This window comes from Rhinatrema bivittatum, chromosome 4 (genome assembly GCF_901001135.1).
Source record: "Rhinatrema bivittatum chromosome 4, aRhiBiv1.1, whole genome shotgun sequence".
Lineage (NCBI taxonomy): Eukaryota > Metazoa > Chordata > Amphibia > Gymnophiona > Rhinatrematidae > Rhinatrema > Rhinatrema bivittatum.
This window is the reverse complement of record NC_042618.1, coordinates 22,917,914-22,937,286: the sequence shown is the minus strand read 5'-3', so window position 1 is coordinate 22,937,286 and position 19,373 is coordinate 22,917,914. Positions and strand designations below refer to the sequence as shown.

General features: G+C 41.3%; 1 protein-coding gene across 6 annotated transcripts in view; it reads left to right on the top strand.

The window, feature by feature from the left end:
* BTBD7 (BTB domain containing 7) overlaps positions 1-19,373 on the top strand; it is a 235,697-nt gene that overhangs the window by 169,953 nt on the left and 46,371 nt on the right. For all 6 annotated transcript variants that reach the window (XM_029597853.1, XM_029597852.1, XM_029597851.1 and 3 more), the window contains 2 exons: positions 16,342-16,502; positions 17,480-17,623. In XM_029597853.1, coding sequence (XP_029453713.1) covers positions 16,342-16,502; positions 17,480-17,623 — 305 coding nt within the window. The remainder of the gene's footprint in view (positions 1-16,341; positions 16,503-17,479; positions 17,624-19,373) is intronic.

The following is a 19,373-nucleotide window of genomic DNA, read 5'->3' as shown; positions in this document are numbered from 1 at the left end:
TCAAATTATCCCAAACAACTGAAAAGCAGGTTGTTAAAACAAACAAAAAACACACTTTGAAATGTCTGTATGCCAATGGCAGAAGTCTAAGAAGTAAGATGGGAGAGTTAGAGTATATGGCAGCAAATGATGAGATTGACATAATTGGCATCACAGAAACTTGGTGGAAGGAGGATAACCAATGGGACAGTGCTATATCAGGGTACAAATTATATCGCAATGATAGGAAGGATAAACTTGGCGGGGGTGTGGCACTTTATGTCCGGGAAGGTATAGAGTCCAACAGGATAAAGATCATAGAAGAGACTAAATACTCAGTAGAATCTATATGGGTAGAAATCCCATGTGTGTTGGGTAAGATAGGAGTATACTACCGTCCACCTGGACAAAATGGTCAGACAGATGATGAAATGCTAAGAGAAATCAGGGAAGCAAACCTCTAGTACAAAAGAACGATCTTTCATTATTGCCGGATCAACAATATGGAACACCATGCCCTCTGAATTACGCCAGGAATTTTGTCACAAAAAATTTAAACAAAACCTTAAAACCTGGTTATTTAAAAAAAGCCTACTATTAATGAACTAAATCTTATACTACTCTTCCTAATTTCCACAGTTTCTCATTTATTGTTTATATTCTATTAATACAAAGTTATACATGGTATTGTATTCGTTCAGTTACTAAGTTATATTGTAAAGCGCAATGCTGAATTACTGTTTGAATGTAAACCGAGGTGATGTTACTTACGTACTCCGGTATAAAAAAAAATCTATAAATAAATAAATAAATAAATTTGGCAGTGCAATAATAATGGGAGATTTCAATTACCACAATAGAAAATAGTCAGCTGGGTTACCCAAGCAATAATATAGTAATCAAAAAATGGGAACACAACTATCAATATTATAAATAGCCTCCATGAAGGTGTCAGCAAGCCAGTCGCTGTGTTTATAATCAAAACCAGCCGGTCTTCTCTATCAACAACCGTCACACAAATTTATTTCAAAATTACTTTTTTTGAGTTTTTCTGTGTTTTTTTTTATAAAAAAAATCCCAATCCAGGAATTTTCAGCACTGAAATTACCCCAATATTGACTGGGTAAATGTAACATCAGGAATTGCTAGAGACATAAAGTTCCTGGATGTAATAAATGATTGCTTCATGGAGCAATTGGTCCAGAAACCAACAAGAGAGGGAGCTATTTTTGATTTAATTCTTAGTGGAATGCAGGATTTGGTGAGAGAGGTAACGGTGGTGGGGCCACTTGGCAGCAGTGATCATATCATGATCAAATTTAAACTAATAACTGGAAGGGGACAATAAGTAAATCTGCAGCTCTAACTAACACTAAACTTTCAAAAGGGAAACTTTGATAAAATGCGGAAAATAGAAAAAAACTGAAAAGCGCAGCTGCAAAGGATAAAAGTGTTCAACAGGCTTGGACATTGTTTAAAAATACAATCCTAGTGGCGCAGTCCATATATATTCCACACATTAAGAAAGGTGGAAGGAAGGCAAAACGATTACAGTCATGGTTAAAAAGTGAGGTGAAAGAGGCTATTTTAGCCAAAAAAAATCCTTCAAAAATTGGAAGAAGGATCCATCTGAAGAAATAGGATAAAACATAAGCATTGTCAAGTTAAGTGTAAAACATTGATAAGACAGGCAAAGAGAGAATTTGAAATGAAGTTGGCCATAGAGGCAAAAACTCATAATAAAAACTTTTTAAAATATATCCGAAGCAAGAAACCTGTGAGGGAGTCGGTTGGACCATTAGATGACCGAGGGGTTAAAGGGGCTCTTAGGGAAGATAAGGCCGTTGCAGAAAGACTAAATGAATTATTTGCTTCCGTGTTTACTAATGAGGATGTTGGGGAGATATCAGTTTTGGAGATGGTTTTCAGGGGTGATGACAGACGAACTGAACGAAATCACTGTGAACCTGGAAGATGTAGTAGGCCAGATTGACAAACTAAAGAGTAGCAAATCACCTGGACCGGATGGTATGCATCCTAAGGTACTGAAGGAACTCAAAAATGAAATTTCTGATCTATTAGTTAAAATTTGTAACCTATGATTAAAATCATCCATTGTACCTGAAGACTGGAGGGTGGCCAATGTAACCCCAATATTTAAAAAAGGCTCCAGGGGCGATCCGGGTAACTATAGACCAGTGAGCCTGACTTCAGTGCCGGGGAAAATAGTGGAAACTATTCTCAAGATCAAAGTTGTAGAGCATATAGAAAGACATGATTTAATGGAACACAGTCAACACGGATTTACCCAAGGGAAGTCTTGCCTAACAAATCTGCTTCATTTTTTTGAAGGGGTTAATAAACATGTGGATAAAGGTGAACCGGTAGATGTAGTGTATTTGGATTTTCAGAAGAGCAAGATGACAGGCACCAGATGATGGAGCTTCTCCAATTCCTGGATGCCCCTAAAGTGATCGCTTCCATTCCAATTCATCAGGTTTTTCTTGACCTTCTAAAAAAGAATTGGGAGAATCCTGGATCCATTGCTCCAGTACACAAAAAAGCTGACTCTACTTATCTTGTACAGTCAGCACCTGGCTTTCAAAAACCTCAGCTTGACCACCATTCAGTAGTGGTTGAATCAGCCCAAAAGAAAGCAAAAAGGACGAAACCATACTCGTCTATACCTCCTATCAAAGAACATAAGTTCTTAGATAATATTGGTCGACGAGTATACCAAGGGGCCATGCTTATCTCCAGGATAGCTTCTTATCAGCTGTACATGACCCAATACAATAGGGTCATTTTCAAGCAAATACAAGATTTCGCTGAAACCCTGCCTGAACAATTCCAATATCATCTTCAAGCCCTGGTAACTAAGGGTTTTGAAGCAGGAAAACATGAAATTAGAACAGCTTATAATATTTTTGACACTCCACTAGAGTGTCTGCAGCTGCCATTTCGGCAAAGACACTGGCCTGGCTCAAGTCTTCTGATCTTCGCCCATAAGTTTGACAGACTTTCTGACCTGCCCTGCTTAGGGGATAATCTATTTGGAGAACAAATTCAACAAATAGTTGCTGAATTAAAGGACCATCATGAGACCCTCAAGCAGCTCTCATCGATACCTTCTGATTTCCCTTCTAAACAGCCCTTCAAAAAGGACTCTTAAGAAATCATTCTTCCGTACACAGAAGTATTATCCCCCACCAACAAGATCCAGACCAAGGCCTTATCAAAAATCTCAGCCTTGCCAGCCTCGAAAGCAAAAACCGCAAGCAGCTCCCCAGCCAGGGCCTGCTTCGGGTTTTTGACTTCCACTTAGAGAGCGGCAGCCAGATCCCTCTACAAAGCATATCAGTGGGAGGTCGATTAGGACACTTTCACGAAAAGTGGCACTCAATCACAACCGACCAATGGGTATTAGCAATCATTGCTCATGGTTACCACCTAAACTTCTTAACTCTTCCACCGGACTCCCCACCTTTGCAAACATGGGGACTAATCGGCCACTCTGTCCTTCTGGAGCAGGAGGTTTCCCTCCTTCTCCAGTCAAACGCAATAGAACCTGTCCCTCTTTCACAACAAGGCCTAGGGTTCTATTCCCGGTACTTTCTGATTCCAAAAAGGTCAGGAGGACTTCATCCAATTCTGGACCTACGAGCCCTCAACAAGTACCTTCAAAGAGAGAAGTTCAAAATGGTAACCTTAGGCTTTCTACCTCTGCTGCAAAGAGGAGACTGGCTCTGCTCTCTAGACCTCCGAGACGCTTACACCCACATTGCGATAGCTCTGGCTCATCGCAAGTATCTCCGCTTTTTAGTAGGCCAAAAGCACTATCAATATCGAGTGCTCCCTTTCGGGCTAGCATCGGCACCACGAGTTTTCACCAAATGCCTCGTAGTTGTCGCAGCCTTTCTCAGGAAGGAAGGTGTCCATGTCTACCCCTGTCTGGACGACTGACAGATCAGGGCCCCAACCCAGCAAGTCGCTCTGTCCTCCCTGAACCTGACCATTCACACTCTAATATCTCTAGGATTTCTCGTCAATTACGAGAAATCCTATTTACTCCCATCTCAAACCTTATCCTTCATTGGGGCAGACTTGGACACCTTACAGGCAAAAGCCTTTCTTCCTCAGCAGCGAGTTCAAACCCTCGTGTCTCTAGCTCACCAGTTGCAGTCTCAACACACAGCAACAGCTCGCCAATTCCTCGTCCTGCTGGGACACATGGCGTCCTCAGTCTGTGACACCAATGGCCCGCCTGGCCATGAGAGTCATGCATTGGACTCTGAGGTCACAATGGATTCAAGCCACTCAGCCTCTGTCAACCATTGTTTACATCACCGACGCACTCAGTCTGTCTCTAGCCTGGTGGAAAGATCACACCAATCTCCTCCAGGGACTGCCTTTTCACCTACCAGATCCTCAAATCATTCTCACCACCGACGCTTCCAACATCGGTTGGGGAGCTCATGTGAACGATCTACAGATGCAAGGATCTTGGTCTCCAGAGGAAGCCAAACACCAGATAAATTTCCTGGAACTTCGAGCGATGCGATATGCTCTCAGAGCCTTTCAGGATTGCCTATCAAATCACGTAATCCTGATTCAGACGGACAACCAGGTGGCCATATGGTACATCAACAAGCAAGGCGGCACAGGCTCCTTCCTTCTGTGTCAGGAAGCTGCGCAGATTTGGGCGGAAGCGCTCTCCCATTCGATGTACCTCAGGGCCACCTACTTGCCGGGAGTGAACAATGTCTTGGCAGACAAACTGAGCCATATCTTCCAACCGCACGAGTGGTCGCTCAATCCATCGGTAGCGATCTCTCTCTTCCAGCAATGGGGGTATCCCCAAATAGACCTCTTTGCATCCCCTCAGAACCACAAACTGGAAAATTATTGCTCCCTAATTCAGAGCAAGCACTCTCGGCCCAGAGATGCATTCTTCCTCACGTGGGCAACCGGTCTGCTTTATGCATTCCCTCCACTTCCTCTTCTCTCGAAGACTCTCGTGAAGCTACGTCAGGACAAAGGAACCACTGGCCGCGCCAAGTGTGGTTTCCCATACTCCAGGATCTCTCCATCCGCATGCACATTCCCTTGGGAACAGACCCGCATCTGATCACTCAAAACGACGGATGCCTACTCCATCCCAATTTTCAAGCCTTGTCCCTGACGGCATGGATGTTGAAAGGTTAATCCTTCAACCACTTAACCTTTCCGAATCAGTTTCTCGTGTCCTGATTGCTTCACGGAAGCCTTCCACAAGACAATCTTATTCCTATAAATGGAAAAGGTACACATCATGGTGCACTTCGCAGTCCCTTGATCCCTTTTCCTGTCCAATCCCAAAATTCTTGGACTATCTCTGGCATTTATCAGAATCGGGTCTAAAGACCTCTTCCATTAGAATGCATGTTAGCGCGGTAGCCACCTTCCATAAAGGAATCGGGGATGTCCCTATTCAGTACAACCCCTCGTAACACGATTTCTTAAAGGCTTTCTCCATATCAAGCCACCTTTACGTCCTCCGGCCCCTTCTTGGGACCTTAATTTGGTTCTCGGTCGGCTCATGAAACCACCTTTCAAACCTCTCCACTCCTGTGACCTTAAGTATCTCACATGGAAAGTGTTATTCCTTTTAGCTATCACTTCTGCTCGCAGGGTTAGTGAGTTACAGGCCCTAGTCACCTATCCGCCCTTACATTAAACTCCTGCAGGACCGGGTGGTACTCCGCACTCACCCTAAGTTTTTGCCAAGGTAGTTTCGGAGTTTCACATTAATCAATCCATCATACTACCTATCTCTTTCCCAGGCCTCACCTCCAACCCAGGGGAACAGACCCTGCATACCCTTGAATGTAAACGGGCTCTAGCTTTTTATCTAGACCGTACAGTTGCCACAGGAAGAGCACTCAGTTATTCGTCTCTTTCCATCCAAACAAATTAGGGGCAACCTGTGGGGTAAGCAAGCTCTTTCCTCCTGGTTGGCGGATTGTATATCTTTTTGCTATCAGCAAGCAGGCATTCCTTTTCAAGACCGTGTTAAAGCACACTCTGTGAGGGCCATGGCGACTTCATTAGCACACCTACAATCGGTGCCGCTTCCTGACATTTGCACAGCTGCTACCTGGAGTTCTCTCCATACTTTCGCAGCCCACTATTGCTTGGACAAAGCCGGAAGACAGGATTCCATCTTCAGCCAATCTGTCCTCCGTAACCTTTTTCCAACGTGATGTACCAACACCCTTCCGCCTGCCCGATAGGGTTCCGGATGCCCTCTACAAAATTCCACCCCAGTTGTTGTGCCTGTTGCACGCCTTTGGGTACATTTGGTGCATGTTCGGACATCCTCAGCTCGGTACTTACCCATATGTGAGGACTACCATCCTGCTTGTCCTGTGAGAAAGCAAATGTTGCTTACCTGTAACAGGTGTTCTCACAGGACAGCAGGATGATAGTCCTCACGAACCCGCCCACCACCCCGAGGTGTTGGGTACGTTTTCTTTTATTTTTCGGCACAACCTATAGCTTTCCAAAAACAAGACTGAAAGGGGACCCCTGCTGGCTGCAGGGGTTAGTGCCATGCTGGGCATGCCCCAGTAGGGGCCAGTCAAAGTTCTAGAAAACTTTGACAGAAGTTTTCCGTGATTGGGCTCCATCCTGTGACGTCACCCATATGTGAGGACTAACATCCTGCTGTCCTGTGAGAACACCTGTTACAGGTAAGCAACATTTGCTTTATCTACCCCAGTCCCTAGTCATCTTTTGGTTTTCTGCTGCTGTTAAATGCGTTCTCCTGCAAAAACTCTATTTTTGCGTTATGCCTTCTCAGTGATTGGAGTACTTTTGCTCTTTTTACTGGTGAACTAAGTCCAGCCACGTTCCATGAAATGCAGCGCAGCTTTTCAGCCATACTCTGATTTGGATTACCTGTGCCCGGTATTGTACTCTTACCATCATTACTTTTAAGGCACACCCCTCCCAGCCTAGGAGTGCTGTCTTCCTACGCATAGTGTTGCCCCATGTGATAGTTCGTATAACAAAGAGATAATATTATATCCACACAATACTACATAAGACCTTCCAGAAGACATCCCAGCGCTTCCCTGTTGCCCTCCCCCCCCCCCCTTCGCCCATTGTCCCCCAACTTATCCCCTGTACTTCACTTGTGACCTCCATAAAAGGGAGGTATGAGACCACCTGGTTTACTCTGCCGGCTCCCCCGCCTACTAGTGAAATGTCGCTAGACCATACTAAACCTTTTTAACAAAGTAGTATACATGTTAAACAAATGAATAATCAAACATACACACAAATGTATGATAGGGATTCATAGAAAACAATACTGAGATTCCCCGTTTCACCTTAAGTCCATCTTCTCATGTATGAACTCTTTCACTGCTTCCACAGAATCAAAACTTTGCCAGGTCCCATTATATTCCATAAGGAGTCGGGCGGGAAATTGAAGTGTAAATTTCAATTTTCTATTGAAGAGATCCACGCATATTGGAGAAATTTCTCTGCGTTCGGCGAATACTGCAGCTGAATAATCCTGAAAAATCATTATTTTGCTGTCCTCATAAGCCAGATGGGTACATCTGGGGTATGCTTGCATTATGGCTGTTTTATGGCAAAAATTCAGAAAGTGGGCTATAATTACCCTGGGCTTGTTGATCTCCGGCTTTCAGATCCCCAATCTGAGTGCTCTTTCAACATTTACACTGCCAGCCAGCTCCGCCAGGCCTAACTCTTGTAATAACCAGGTTTCTAGGATATTTGCCAGCTCTTTGTCGGTACTGCTTCGGGGATCCCCACAGACCTTAAGTTATTCTCTTAGATCTATTTTCTAGATCTTCAACTTTCTCTTCCAGGGAGGCCACTTTTTTGATCAGCATTTCTTGTTTTTGTAGCATGTGCTGCGTCCTCGTTTCTATATCTGCTATTCTCTGCGGCGTGTTAGTGACCTGAGTTTTAATCTCCTGCAGCGTTTCATTTCCCACATTTATTTTAGTAGCTAAATCTAAGAATCGCGGTTCTAGGGCCTGTACCTACAGCCTGCGTGACTTCCCCCACTAAATCGGCTTGTCAGTTGATGCGCAGGAATTTGGAGGTCCAGCAACCATCTTGCTGTATGGGAGCCGACCCGATATTTTCTTTTCTTTGCGGCTTAGCCGCCATCTCCGAGTCACCACTAGCAAAAAAATCTAGGGTTGTTTGGCGTGATCCCGGATCAGTTTGGGCAGCCACGTTTCACGGTTTACGCACAGAATTCACGGCAATTCGGCGGGGGGGAGCCGGGAGCACAGTCAGCCTGCTGCCTTACCTGCTCATCAGGTCACGTGGTCTCCTCCGATTAGTCTTAAATATGCTATTTGCTAACTTCATGGAATGCCCCTAGTCCTTCTATTATCCAAAAGTATAAATAACCAATTCACATCTACTCGTTCAAGATCTCTCATGATTTTAAAGACCTCTATCATATCCCCCCTCAGCTGTCTCTTCTCCAAGCTGAACAGCCCTAACTTCTTCAACCTTTCCTAATAGGGGAGCTGTTCCATCCCCTTTATCATTTTGGTTGCCCTTCTCTGTACCTTCACCATCACAACTATATCTTTTTTGAGATGCGGTGACCAGAATTGTGCACAGTATTCAAGGTGCGGAAAGCCTGTGAGGGAGTCAGTTAGACGTTAGATGATCAAGGGATTAAAGGGGCACTTAGAGAAGATAAGGCCATCGCGGAAAGATTAAATGATTTCTTTGCTTCGGTGTATACTGAAGAGGATGTTGGGGTGGTACCTGTACCGGAGAAGGTTTTCATGGGTAATGATTCAGATGGACTGAACCAAATCACTGTGGTAGAAGATGTGGTAGGCCTGATTGACAAACTGAAGAGTAGTAAATCACCTGGACTGGATGGTATACACCCCAGAGTTCTGAGGGAACTCAAAAATGAAATTTCAGACCTAGTAATAAAAATTTGTAACCTATCATTAAAATCATCCATTGTACTTGAAGACTGGAGGATAGCTAATGTAACCCCAATATTTAAAAAGGGCTCCAGGGGCGATCTGGGAAACTACAGACCGGTTAGCCTGACTTCAGTGCCAGGAAAAATAGTGGAAAGTGTTCTAAACATCAAAATCACAGAACATATAGAAAGACATGGTTTAATGGTTTAAGTCAGCATGGCTTTACCCAAGGCAAGTCTTGCCTCACAAATCTGCTTCACTTTTTTGAAGGAGTTAATAAACATGTAGATAAAGGTGAACCGGTAAATGTAGTGTATTTGGATTTTCAGAAGGCGTTTGACAAAGTTCCTCATGAGAGGCTTCTAGGAAAAGTAAAAAGTCATGGGATAGGTAGTGATGTCCTTTTGTGGATTACAAACTGGTTAAAAGACAGGAAACAGAGAGTAGGATTAAATGAACAGTTTTCTCAGTGGAAGGGAGTGGGCAGTGGAGTGCCTCAGGGATCCTGTATTGGGACCATTACTTTTCAATATATTTATAAATGATCTTGAAAGAAATTCGACGAGTGAGGTAATCAAATTTTCAGATGATACAAAATTGTTCAGAGTAGTTAAATCACAAGCAGATTGTGATAATTGCAGGAAGACCTTGTGAGACTGGAAAATTGGGCATCGAAATGGCAGATGAAATTTAATGTAGATAAGTGCAAGGTGATGCATTATAGGGAAAAATAACCCATGCTATAGTTACACAATGTTAGGTTCCATATTAGGAGCTATCACCCAAGAAAGAGATATAGGCGTCACAGTGGATAACACATTGAAATCGTCGGTTTGCTGCGGCAGTCAGAAAAGCAAACAGAATGTTGGGAATTATTAGAAAGGTAATGATGAATAAAACGGAAAATGTCATAATGCCCCTGTATCGCTCCATGGTGAGACCGCACCTTGAATACTGTGTACAATTCTGGTCGCCGCATCTCAAAAAAGATATAGTTGCAATGGAGAAGGTACAGAGAAGGGCGACCAAAATGATAAGGGAATGGAACAGCTCCCCTATGAGGAAAGACTAAAGAGGTTAGGACTTTTCAGCTTGGAGAAGAGATAGCTGAGGGGGGATATGATAGAGGTGTTTAAAATCATGAGAGGTCTAGAACAGCTAGATGTGACTCTGTTATTTACTCTTTCGGATAATAGAAAGACTAGGGGGCACTCCATGAAGTTAGCATGTGGCACATTTAAAACTAATCAGAGAAAGTTCTTTTTCACTCAACGCACAATTAAACTCTGGAATTTGTTGCCAAAGGATGTGGTTAGTGCAGTTAGTGTAGCTGTGTTTAAAAAAGGATTGGATAAGTTCTTGGAGGAGAAGTCCATTACCTGCTATTAATTAAGTTGACTTAGAAAATAGCCACTGATTTTACTAGCAACAGTAGCATGGAATAGACTTAGTTTTTGGGTACTTGCAAGGTTCTTATGGCCTGGATTGGCCACTGTTGGATACAGGATGCTGGGCTTGATGGACCCTTGGTCTGACCCAGTATGGCATGTTCTTATGTCCATGGAACGATAGAGGCATTATGACATTTTCCATTTTATTAACCATTCCCTTCTCCATAATTCCTAACATTGTTTGCTTTTTTGACTGCTGTAGCACACTGAGCCGACGATTTCAAAATATTATCCACTATGATGCCTAGATCTTTTTCCTGGGTGGTAGCTCCTAATATGGAACCTAGCATCGTGTAACTACAGCAAGGGGTTATTTTTCCCTATATCCAACACCTTGCACTTGTCCACATTAAATTTCATCTGCCATTTGGATGCCCAATCTTCCAGTCTCGCAAGGTCCTCCTGTAATGAAACACAATCCGCTTGTGATTTATCTATTCTGAATAATTTTGTATCATCCGCAAATTTGATAACCTTACTCGTCTTATTCCTTTCCAGACCATTTATAAATATATTGAAAAGCACCAGTCTAAATACAGATCCCTGAGTCACTCCACTGTTTACCCTTTTCCACTGAGAAAATTGACCATTTAATCCTACTCTGTTTGTTTCCTGTCTTTTAACCAGTTTGTAATCCATGAAAGGACATTGCCTCCTATCCTGAGACTTTTTTAGTTTTCTTAGAAGCCTTTCATGAGGGACTTTGTCAAACACCTTCTGAAAATCCAAATACACTACATCTACCGGTTCATCTTTATCTACGTTTAAGCCCTTCAAAAAAAAGTAGCAGATTTGAGGCAACACTTCCTTGTGTAAATCTATGCTGGCTGTGTCCCATTACATCATGTTTGTCTATATCTTCTGTGATTTTTGTTCTTTAAAATAGTATCCACTATTTTAACTGGCACTGAAGTCAGGCTAACCGGTCTATAGTTTCCCAAATCACCCATGGAGCCCAATTTAAATATCAGGGTTATATTGGCCACCTTCCAGTCTTCAGGTACAATGGACAGTTTTAATGATAGGTTACAAGTTATTACTAATAAGCCCGTAGTAGCATCCTGTTGCATCATTTCCAACTACGTTAAATTACACTGTAAGAAAGAATATGAAGACTAGGTCCTCCTTAGCTTTTTTGACCCTCGTTGATTACGTTCATAGTTGCAAACAATGTTAACAATTCATTAATCCAGTTTACATTGATACTAAGTTATACTATTAGACAGTACCTGAAGACTAGGTCGTCCCTAGCACCTTTGTTTCTCTTTGATAATGTTCTTAGTAGCAAACAATGTTAACGTTTCGTTACTCCAGTTATTGTTGACTCCAAGTTATACTGTAAGATATAATAAGAGAGCTATGTCCCTTTTATTCCATTTTCACTGTAAACCAATGTGATATGTCAGATCGAATGTCGGTATATAAAAATAAATAAAATAAATAATAGGTTTGAAATTTCATTTTTTAGTTCTTTCAGAACCCTGGGGTGTATATACCAACTAGTCCAAGTAATTCACTACTCTTCAGTTTGGCAATATTGCCTAATACATCCTCCAAGTTCACCGTGATTTGGTTCAGTTCATCCGGAATAATCACCCTTAAAAACCAGCTCCAGAACCAGTAATCAATGTAGCTTTCTTCAGTAATGGAGTTATCACAGATCTTTTCAATTTGTCTGGTAAACAACCCAACTCCAAAGAAGTGTTCAATATGTTGCAGCATCTGCAACAAGTTAACTGGTAAAGACTTCATCAGAAAAAGATAAGGATCTAATACACTCTGATAATTTACACTGATAATTTACTCCCTGTAATTCATTCATCCCCACTGGATGAAATTCATCCAAACCCCAAGTCTTATCTAACATCTTTGGACTTACATCCACTTATACCTCCATAAAGTCTAATATCTTTTCCTGATTTCTTTCTTGCATCAAAGATTTACAACCCTCTTGAACATTCTTATATCAGTATTCAACAAAATTATTACCACTCAGAGTTTCAGGAATAACTGTTCCAGATATACAATTTTCTCCCAAAGAAGAATGTACTAACCTAAAAATCTCTTTAGGTCTATTTTCAGCTGCCAGTATTTTATCTTCTAAAAAAAAAAAAAGCTTTAGCTAGAATCACTGCATGATGGTATCTGTTTCTTTATCAGTAACCAAAGAAGCAGAACACCTCTCTATTATAATCAAAATTGACAAAAGAGAGGGAAAAAGGATCAAAGTCCAATATCACTTTCAAACCCACTCCATTGGCAAATGACAATATCATAAAAAATCTTTGCTTTAAAGTTTACATCTGCAGCCTCTCGCCTCACAATGGGCCGCAAGCTTCAATCAGCTTGTAAAGCAGAATGTAATTTTTTTAATCATTTATTGTCATATTGCCTAACCCTAATCTAAACTTTATTCAAACAAATTACTTATCACTAAAACTCATTCAAAAAACCCCTAAAAAAGGTATACCAATATAGAAAACTTTTTTTACTTCCATTCAAAAAACCCCTAAAAAAGGTATACCAATATAGAAAACTTTTTTTACTTCACACTTTTCACTCTTATTTAACCATGAATCTTCTATAAAAGAATACTTAGCCAAGTCAACGTGAAATGTAAATCAAATTATTCCCGACATGAATCACGTTTCGATTGTAAAAACAATCTTCCTCAGGGGATCATTTCACAATGTTAGTTGCTTGAAACGGCCAATATTCTTCAATATCCCGGACAAACAATGTCTCACGCTCTTGTTCAAAAAATGGCGCCACGGCGTGAGACATTGTTTGTCCGGGATATTGAAGAATATTGGCCGTTTCAAGCAACTAACATTGTGAAATGATCCCCTGAGGAAGATTGTTTTTACAATCGAAACGTGATTCATGTCGGGAATAATTTGATTTACATTTCACGTTGACTTGGCTAAGTATTCTTTTATAGAAGATTCATGGTTAAATAAGAGTGAAAAGTGTGAAGTAAAAAAAGTTTTCTATATTGGTATACCTTTTTTAGGGGTTTTTTGAATGAGTTTTAGTGATAAGTAATTTGTTTGAATAAAGTTTAGATTAGGGTTAGGCAATATGACAATAAATGATTTAAAAAGAAATTACATTCTGCTTTACAAGCTGATTGAAGCTTGCGGCCCATTGTGAGGCGAGAGGCTGCAGATGTAAACTTTAAAGCAAAGATTTTTTATGATATTGTCATTTGCCAATGGAGTGGGTTTGAAAGTGATATTGGACTTTGATCCTTTTTCCCTCTCTTTTGTCAATTTTGATCTGTTTCTTTATGCCATACTAACATATCGCCCCACCCATGAGTTTTTGTCCATCTTTTCTTTCTTTTTCTTGCCGTCCTTCATTGGGTACATAATTCTGGCAAAAACCATGGAGCAGCAACTCTCCCTCCTAGTTTGCTCTTTCTCAGGAGCTACCTTATTCAAAGAGAACGCAATTGATAAATTCTACCAATCCACCAATATTAATATTCTCAATATGAATCAGTTGATTACACTATTCTGAATAAAATAATTCCAGATCTATGAGACCCCTACTTTTTCTTCCCCTTCCCCCTTTTTACTAACCTATTTACTCCCAACCATGCAAAATACTCACCAACTTATGATCCGACCAAATAACCTATTCAGTTACTCTGTTCAGACTCCTTAAGAGCCAAAAACCAGGTCTATCACATGATCCTTAGAATGTGTAGGGGACTAGACCAATTGAATTAATCCAAAATCCTGCATAGTTAATAAGAAACTTTGAGTCAACTTACTTGCAGGATCCTCCACATAGAGATTAAAATATCCTACGACAATCAGATTTGGAAAACTTGCTGCTACTTCCCCTATAAATTCCAATAAATTGTATATCCTGTTTACACCAACAACCCCCAGCTTTTCTTTCCCCCCAATTTTAACCAATAAGAGATCACAATCTAGAACAGGTTATAAAATGGCCAGATCTATATTCCAAGCAAACTTAAAAATGACTACTACCCCTCCTTCCCTGTCCCAATCCTGTGTCAAAATATAAACCTGTAGGGCATAATTGCAGTAGTAACACTGCACAATCTTCAGTTAACCAAGATTGTTAGAAAAACAAAATCTACCCCCTTCTAATATTAAATCATGGTGCACCTCCTTTTTACAAACTGGTCTTGCATTCAACAAAACACATTTCACTAAATTACCCTTACCACCCTTCTCCTCCCCTCTCCAACAATATTAGTTTCACCCAACATTTCCTCTGTATCCTCCCCTCCACATCCTTATATCCAGCCCCATATTGCCCTCTCCCTCCTACAGCCAGGACCCACCGAAACATATTAAATGTAATAAACAAAATACAGCAAAAACCCAACCAAATCCCAGATTTCATTAAGGGGTATCCCCCCTTTAGTGCAGCCTTTGGTGCACCTCAGCAGCGCATTGCTATGCAGCAGCTCAGCATTTGAATATGGAGCCTCCCCTGAAACGGAGAGGGGCAGAGGCAACAACTGCACAGCAGAGGGAGGGGCCAAAAGCCAGATCTTTCTAGCCTATTCCCCGGCCCAGCTGTTCAGCCCGCAGTAGTTGTAGAACTTAAGAACATAAATTGCCATGCTGGGTCAGACCAAGGGTCCCATCAAGCTCAGCATCCTGTTTCCAACAGAGGCCAAACCAAGCCACCAGAACCTGGCAAGGAGGAAATCCAGCAGCGACTCTCCTCTCTCCTCAAGTCGGCATGTTATGTGGGTAGGTAGTGGCAGCTCAACATTTGATATGGGGCTTCCCCTGAAATAGGGAGGGTAGAGGAGACAGTGTCATGGCAGACGGAGGGGATATTCCTGTATAGCTCTGGATCATATGCTTCCACAGCTGGCATTAGTTCAGTAGTCTGTTCAGATAAATTTACTAAGCTTCATTCAAAATATATAAGCCAATGCGTATTGCTGACGAAAAAGTCGCCATCATCAAATCACTAAACAGATTGGACTTTTGGGTTTAACTTCTGGGAATGGAATATATCCATTACTGCTTGTCATTTAAAATATACAGCCACTTCCACTGTTTGTTGTCCATTCATACAGAGAGCTAGCCTTATGCATAAAACACCTGTGAGAGAGTGAGAGTTTGTGTGCGGCTCGCCTACTGTCTAAGGTCTAGATTCATCAAACTATTGCATGCGATAGGAAAAGGGGCGGTAATACCACAATTATTGCATTTCCTACCTGCAACCACTGGGGGGGGGGAGGGGGGAGAGAGACTAGCTATAAGGCCCTTCTAGTAGTTAGCTATTTATATGTCTATAGGAGGCCCACCTAGTAACTCGAGGTGAGGTGTAGGTAGTAGTGTAGGGGTTAGGGACCACTTTGACATGCAGAGTGAGACGTACGAACAAAACAGGACACTCTTGTGAAGATTTGATGTCCTTCGGAGTGAGGAAATTCACACAACGATGAGATTTGTACGATGTTCTCTCAACCTAGCTTGATAGACTCTCTACCTGGGTAACATCAAGCTAGGTTGAGAAAACATCGTACAAATCTCATCTTAATTTTGGCAAAGCCAGCGCACATTATGCGTTATTATGCTTTTCGCATACGAAAACACCATAACGCGACTTGGAAAATAATCCCCTAAGTCAGTTAGAAACCTGCCATGGAAAAGAGATGCTGATGGAATTTCTGTATATGCACATCCTAAAGGTTTGTTTATTTACAAAATACTGACATTGTTTTTAGTGATTTCGTAATGAAATCTTAATTTTGAGAAGTTCAAAACAAAATTGTTTGAAACTATTCAAGGGGCCCATATAATAGCATAATTCTGTTAGTCTTTTTTTATTACATTATATGTAACATCCACTCGCGTGAAAGCCTGGACATGTCTTCCAGTTCCAAACATTTATTCAGCTGGAAATTCCTTCTTTATTTCTGTCCTATGCAGAGCCCAATTTATTGAGTGGGACTGCCCACAGTGTGAACAAGCGAGGTGTAAAGAGGCGGGACCTGGACATCGAGGAGCTGAGGGAGATCCTGTCGTCTTTGTTACCTTTTGTTCGAATTGAGCATGTCTTACCCACGAACAGTGAAGTGTTGAGTGATGCTGTAAGTTCTTTCTCTGTACTGCACACGCAGGGTGACAAAACTATTTATTTTATTTATTTAAAAGCTTTTATATACCGATGTTCATGTACTGGTACATATCACGTCGGTTTACATAGAACCAAAGTTGGAAATTACATCGAACAATCGAACATTATATCAAACAAGAGGGTAAAACTAATTCATATTCCAAATCTGATGTTCCAAAAAGCATACCAACTAGCGACCTAACACCTCTCTCCCCTCCCCTCCCCCTATAAACCTCCCCATAATTAAAGTCCTTTTTTCAACTTACCTATTAAAGGTTGCGATGTATATAACCAGGCATAATAAGCCACTATATATAAGTTCCTCTCAATTGACTCCTAACTATTTACTATGTATTATCTCTGTCTCTGTGTTCCCCTGTATTCACTAATAAACTGTTCCTACGCATGTAATTATGTTACCACACATTAATGTTTTAATGTTTCTATGTTCTTAATGTTACAATGTAAAAATAGCTTGACCCCATCTTGCTATTATCCTGTTATAATGTGAACCGATGTGATGTACCCCCAACGAATGTCTGTATACAAAAGCAAATAATAAATAAATAAAAATAAATATTGCTGGGTTTATAAGATGACAGGAGTAAGACCGGTTTGTTTTTGCATTAATTTTTAAAATTATGGGTTCAACTTCTGTGTAGAGAATGAATTATATTTAATAGTTAAACATTTGACACCAGGTTGTGCATTTTTTTGTACTATAAGCAAAACACATCCTTATGTTTGTATAATACAATATACTATTTTAGTTTCAATTTTTTTTCAGGATTTTTACCATTTATCATAATACAAGGAATAAATCTGTCATATCCAAAGCATGTTTTAGAAGCAACCAGGAGTGGGACAGAGAATGTACGTAATGAGAAAGTAAAGAACTATTTCTTGCATTGTGTTAAAACACTTTTTCTTGTCCATGTATGTTGCTCACAGATGAAGAGAAGCTTGATCAGTACTCCTCCATCAGACATGCTACCAACAGCTGAAGGTGGAAAATCAAATGCCTGGTTACGGCAAAAAAATGCAGGGATTTATGTACGACCTAGACTGTTTTCGCCTTACGTGGAAGAGGCTAAGGTAATAAGACAGAAGTAATGAATTAGAATTCTCCAGACTAATAAAAACCATGTGTTCTTTTTTCATTCATTTATTAAATTTCTTATTAATTTTCAGGCATAACATATTAGCATTTACTTTATTCAGGAAGGATTTTTCTTCCTGTAATCTCTTCAGAGTACACATCTGATTTATACTCTTTTGGGCTGCTCCTGCTAGCTGACTCCCAGGTTCTGTACTCTCTATCCCAGAAGTGGATTCTTTTTATGGGGGCGAGATTCTCATCTATGGCTTAGACATTGGTGTGATTTTCCTTGTGTGTGGTGATAATTGTGGCAACTCCGGGAGGGAGCTGTTGTAAACAAAACAGGCAGGACCAGGCACTGGATGTTACATAGAAACATAGAAATGACGGCAGAAGAAGACCAAACGGCCCATCCAGTCTGCCCAGCAAGCTTCGCACTTTTTTTTTTTCTCATACTTATCTGTTACTCTTGGCTCTTAGTAACCTTTTGGTTCTATTTCCCTTCCACCCCCACCATTAATGTAGAGAGCAGTGTTGGAACTGCATCTAAGTGAAATATCTAGCTAGCTTAGTTGGGGGTAGTAACCGTCGCAATAAGCAAGCTACACCCATGCTTATTTGTTTACCCAGACTATGTAATTCAGTCCTTGTTGGTTGTTGTCTGTATATAGATCCACTTTTCTTCATTCCCCTGCCGTTGAAGCAGAGAGTTATGCTGGAAATGCGTGAAGTATCAGTCTTTCTCCCCTGCCGTTGAAGCAGAGAGCTATGCTGGATATGCATTGAAAGTGAAGTATCAGGCTTATTTGGTTTGGGGTAGTAACCGCCGTAACATGCAAGCTACTCCCCGCATTTTTGTGAATGCAAATCCTTTTTTCCATATTTCCTCTTGCCTTTGAAGCTTAGAGCAATGTTGGAATCGCATTAACCGTGAGTATGTTTATTGAATAAGGGTATTATCTCCAGGCAGTAGCCGTCATTCCCGCGAGCCACCCACTCTTCATTCACGTCCTCTAGACTTTATGGATCCACAGTGTTTATCCCACGCCCGGCCTGGGCGGCGAATACCTGGACTGGTCTGACATCATGAGTCCGCCACTGCTTATTGAAACTAAATGATAGTTTACTGATTTCTTAAAGGCAAATCAAAGTCCATTTTAAATAAGTGTGCAGATACAGATGATTTGTTGTACAGTTAGGGTGTTTCATTCTGGGTAGGTGTCCTTTTCTTCAGCAGCCTTGTAGAGCTTCCCATGGTGATGGTAATTGTGCACTAAAGCTCTCCCAGTGGCTTAATCGAGATTCCTATATCAGGGGCTCCAGCATCTTCCCAAACACCCAGCCCTGTATCCTGGTCCCATGTGGTTGGAGATCTGAATGGTGACTCCCTGATCTTACTTGATTCCTTTAGCTGTCCAAAAAAAGGGTGACTCCTCAGGTTGAAAAGTCTGATATTAGGAACCTGCTGATCCAGCCAAGTTCCCAGTGAGGAGGGATAGCTTAAAAAAAAACAAACCTCCTCACAACAAAAGAGAAATACTTTCTGGTCAGAATCTTCCTAGACTGGTGTTCGTGCTGTCACAGGCGCTTGCCACATTCATGGGGTGAATGGGCTCACTGATCTTTGGTGCGAGGCAGCGAGGATGACCTTCAAAGGAGCAGGGTTTAAACACAGTCCCTTCTACAAAAGATTTCTCTCAGCCTTCATGCACCTCGCATAGCCAAGGCTGTCACAGTTGCTTGTCA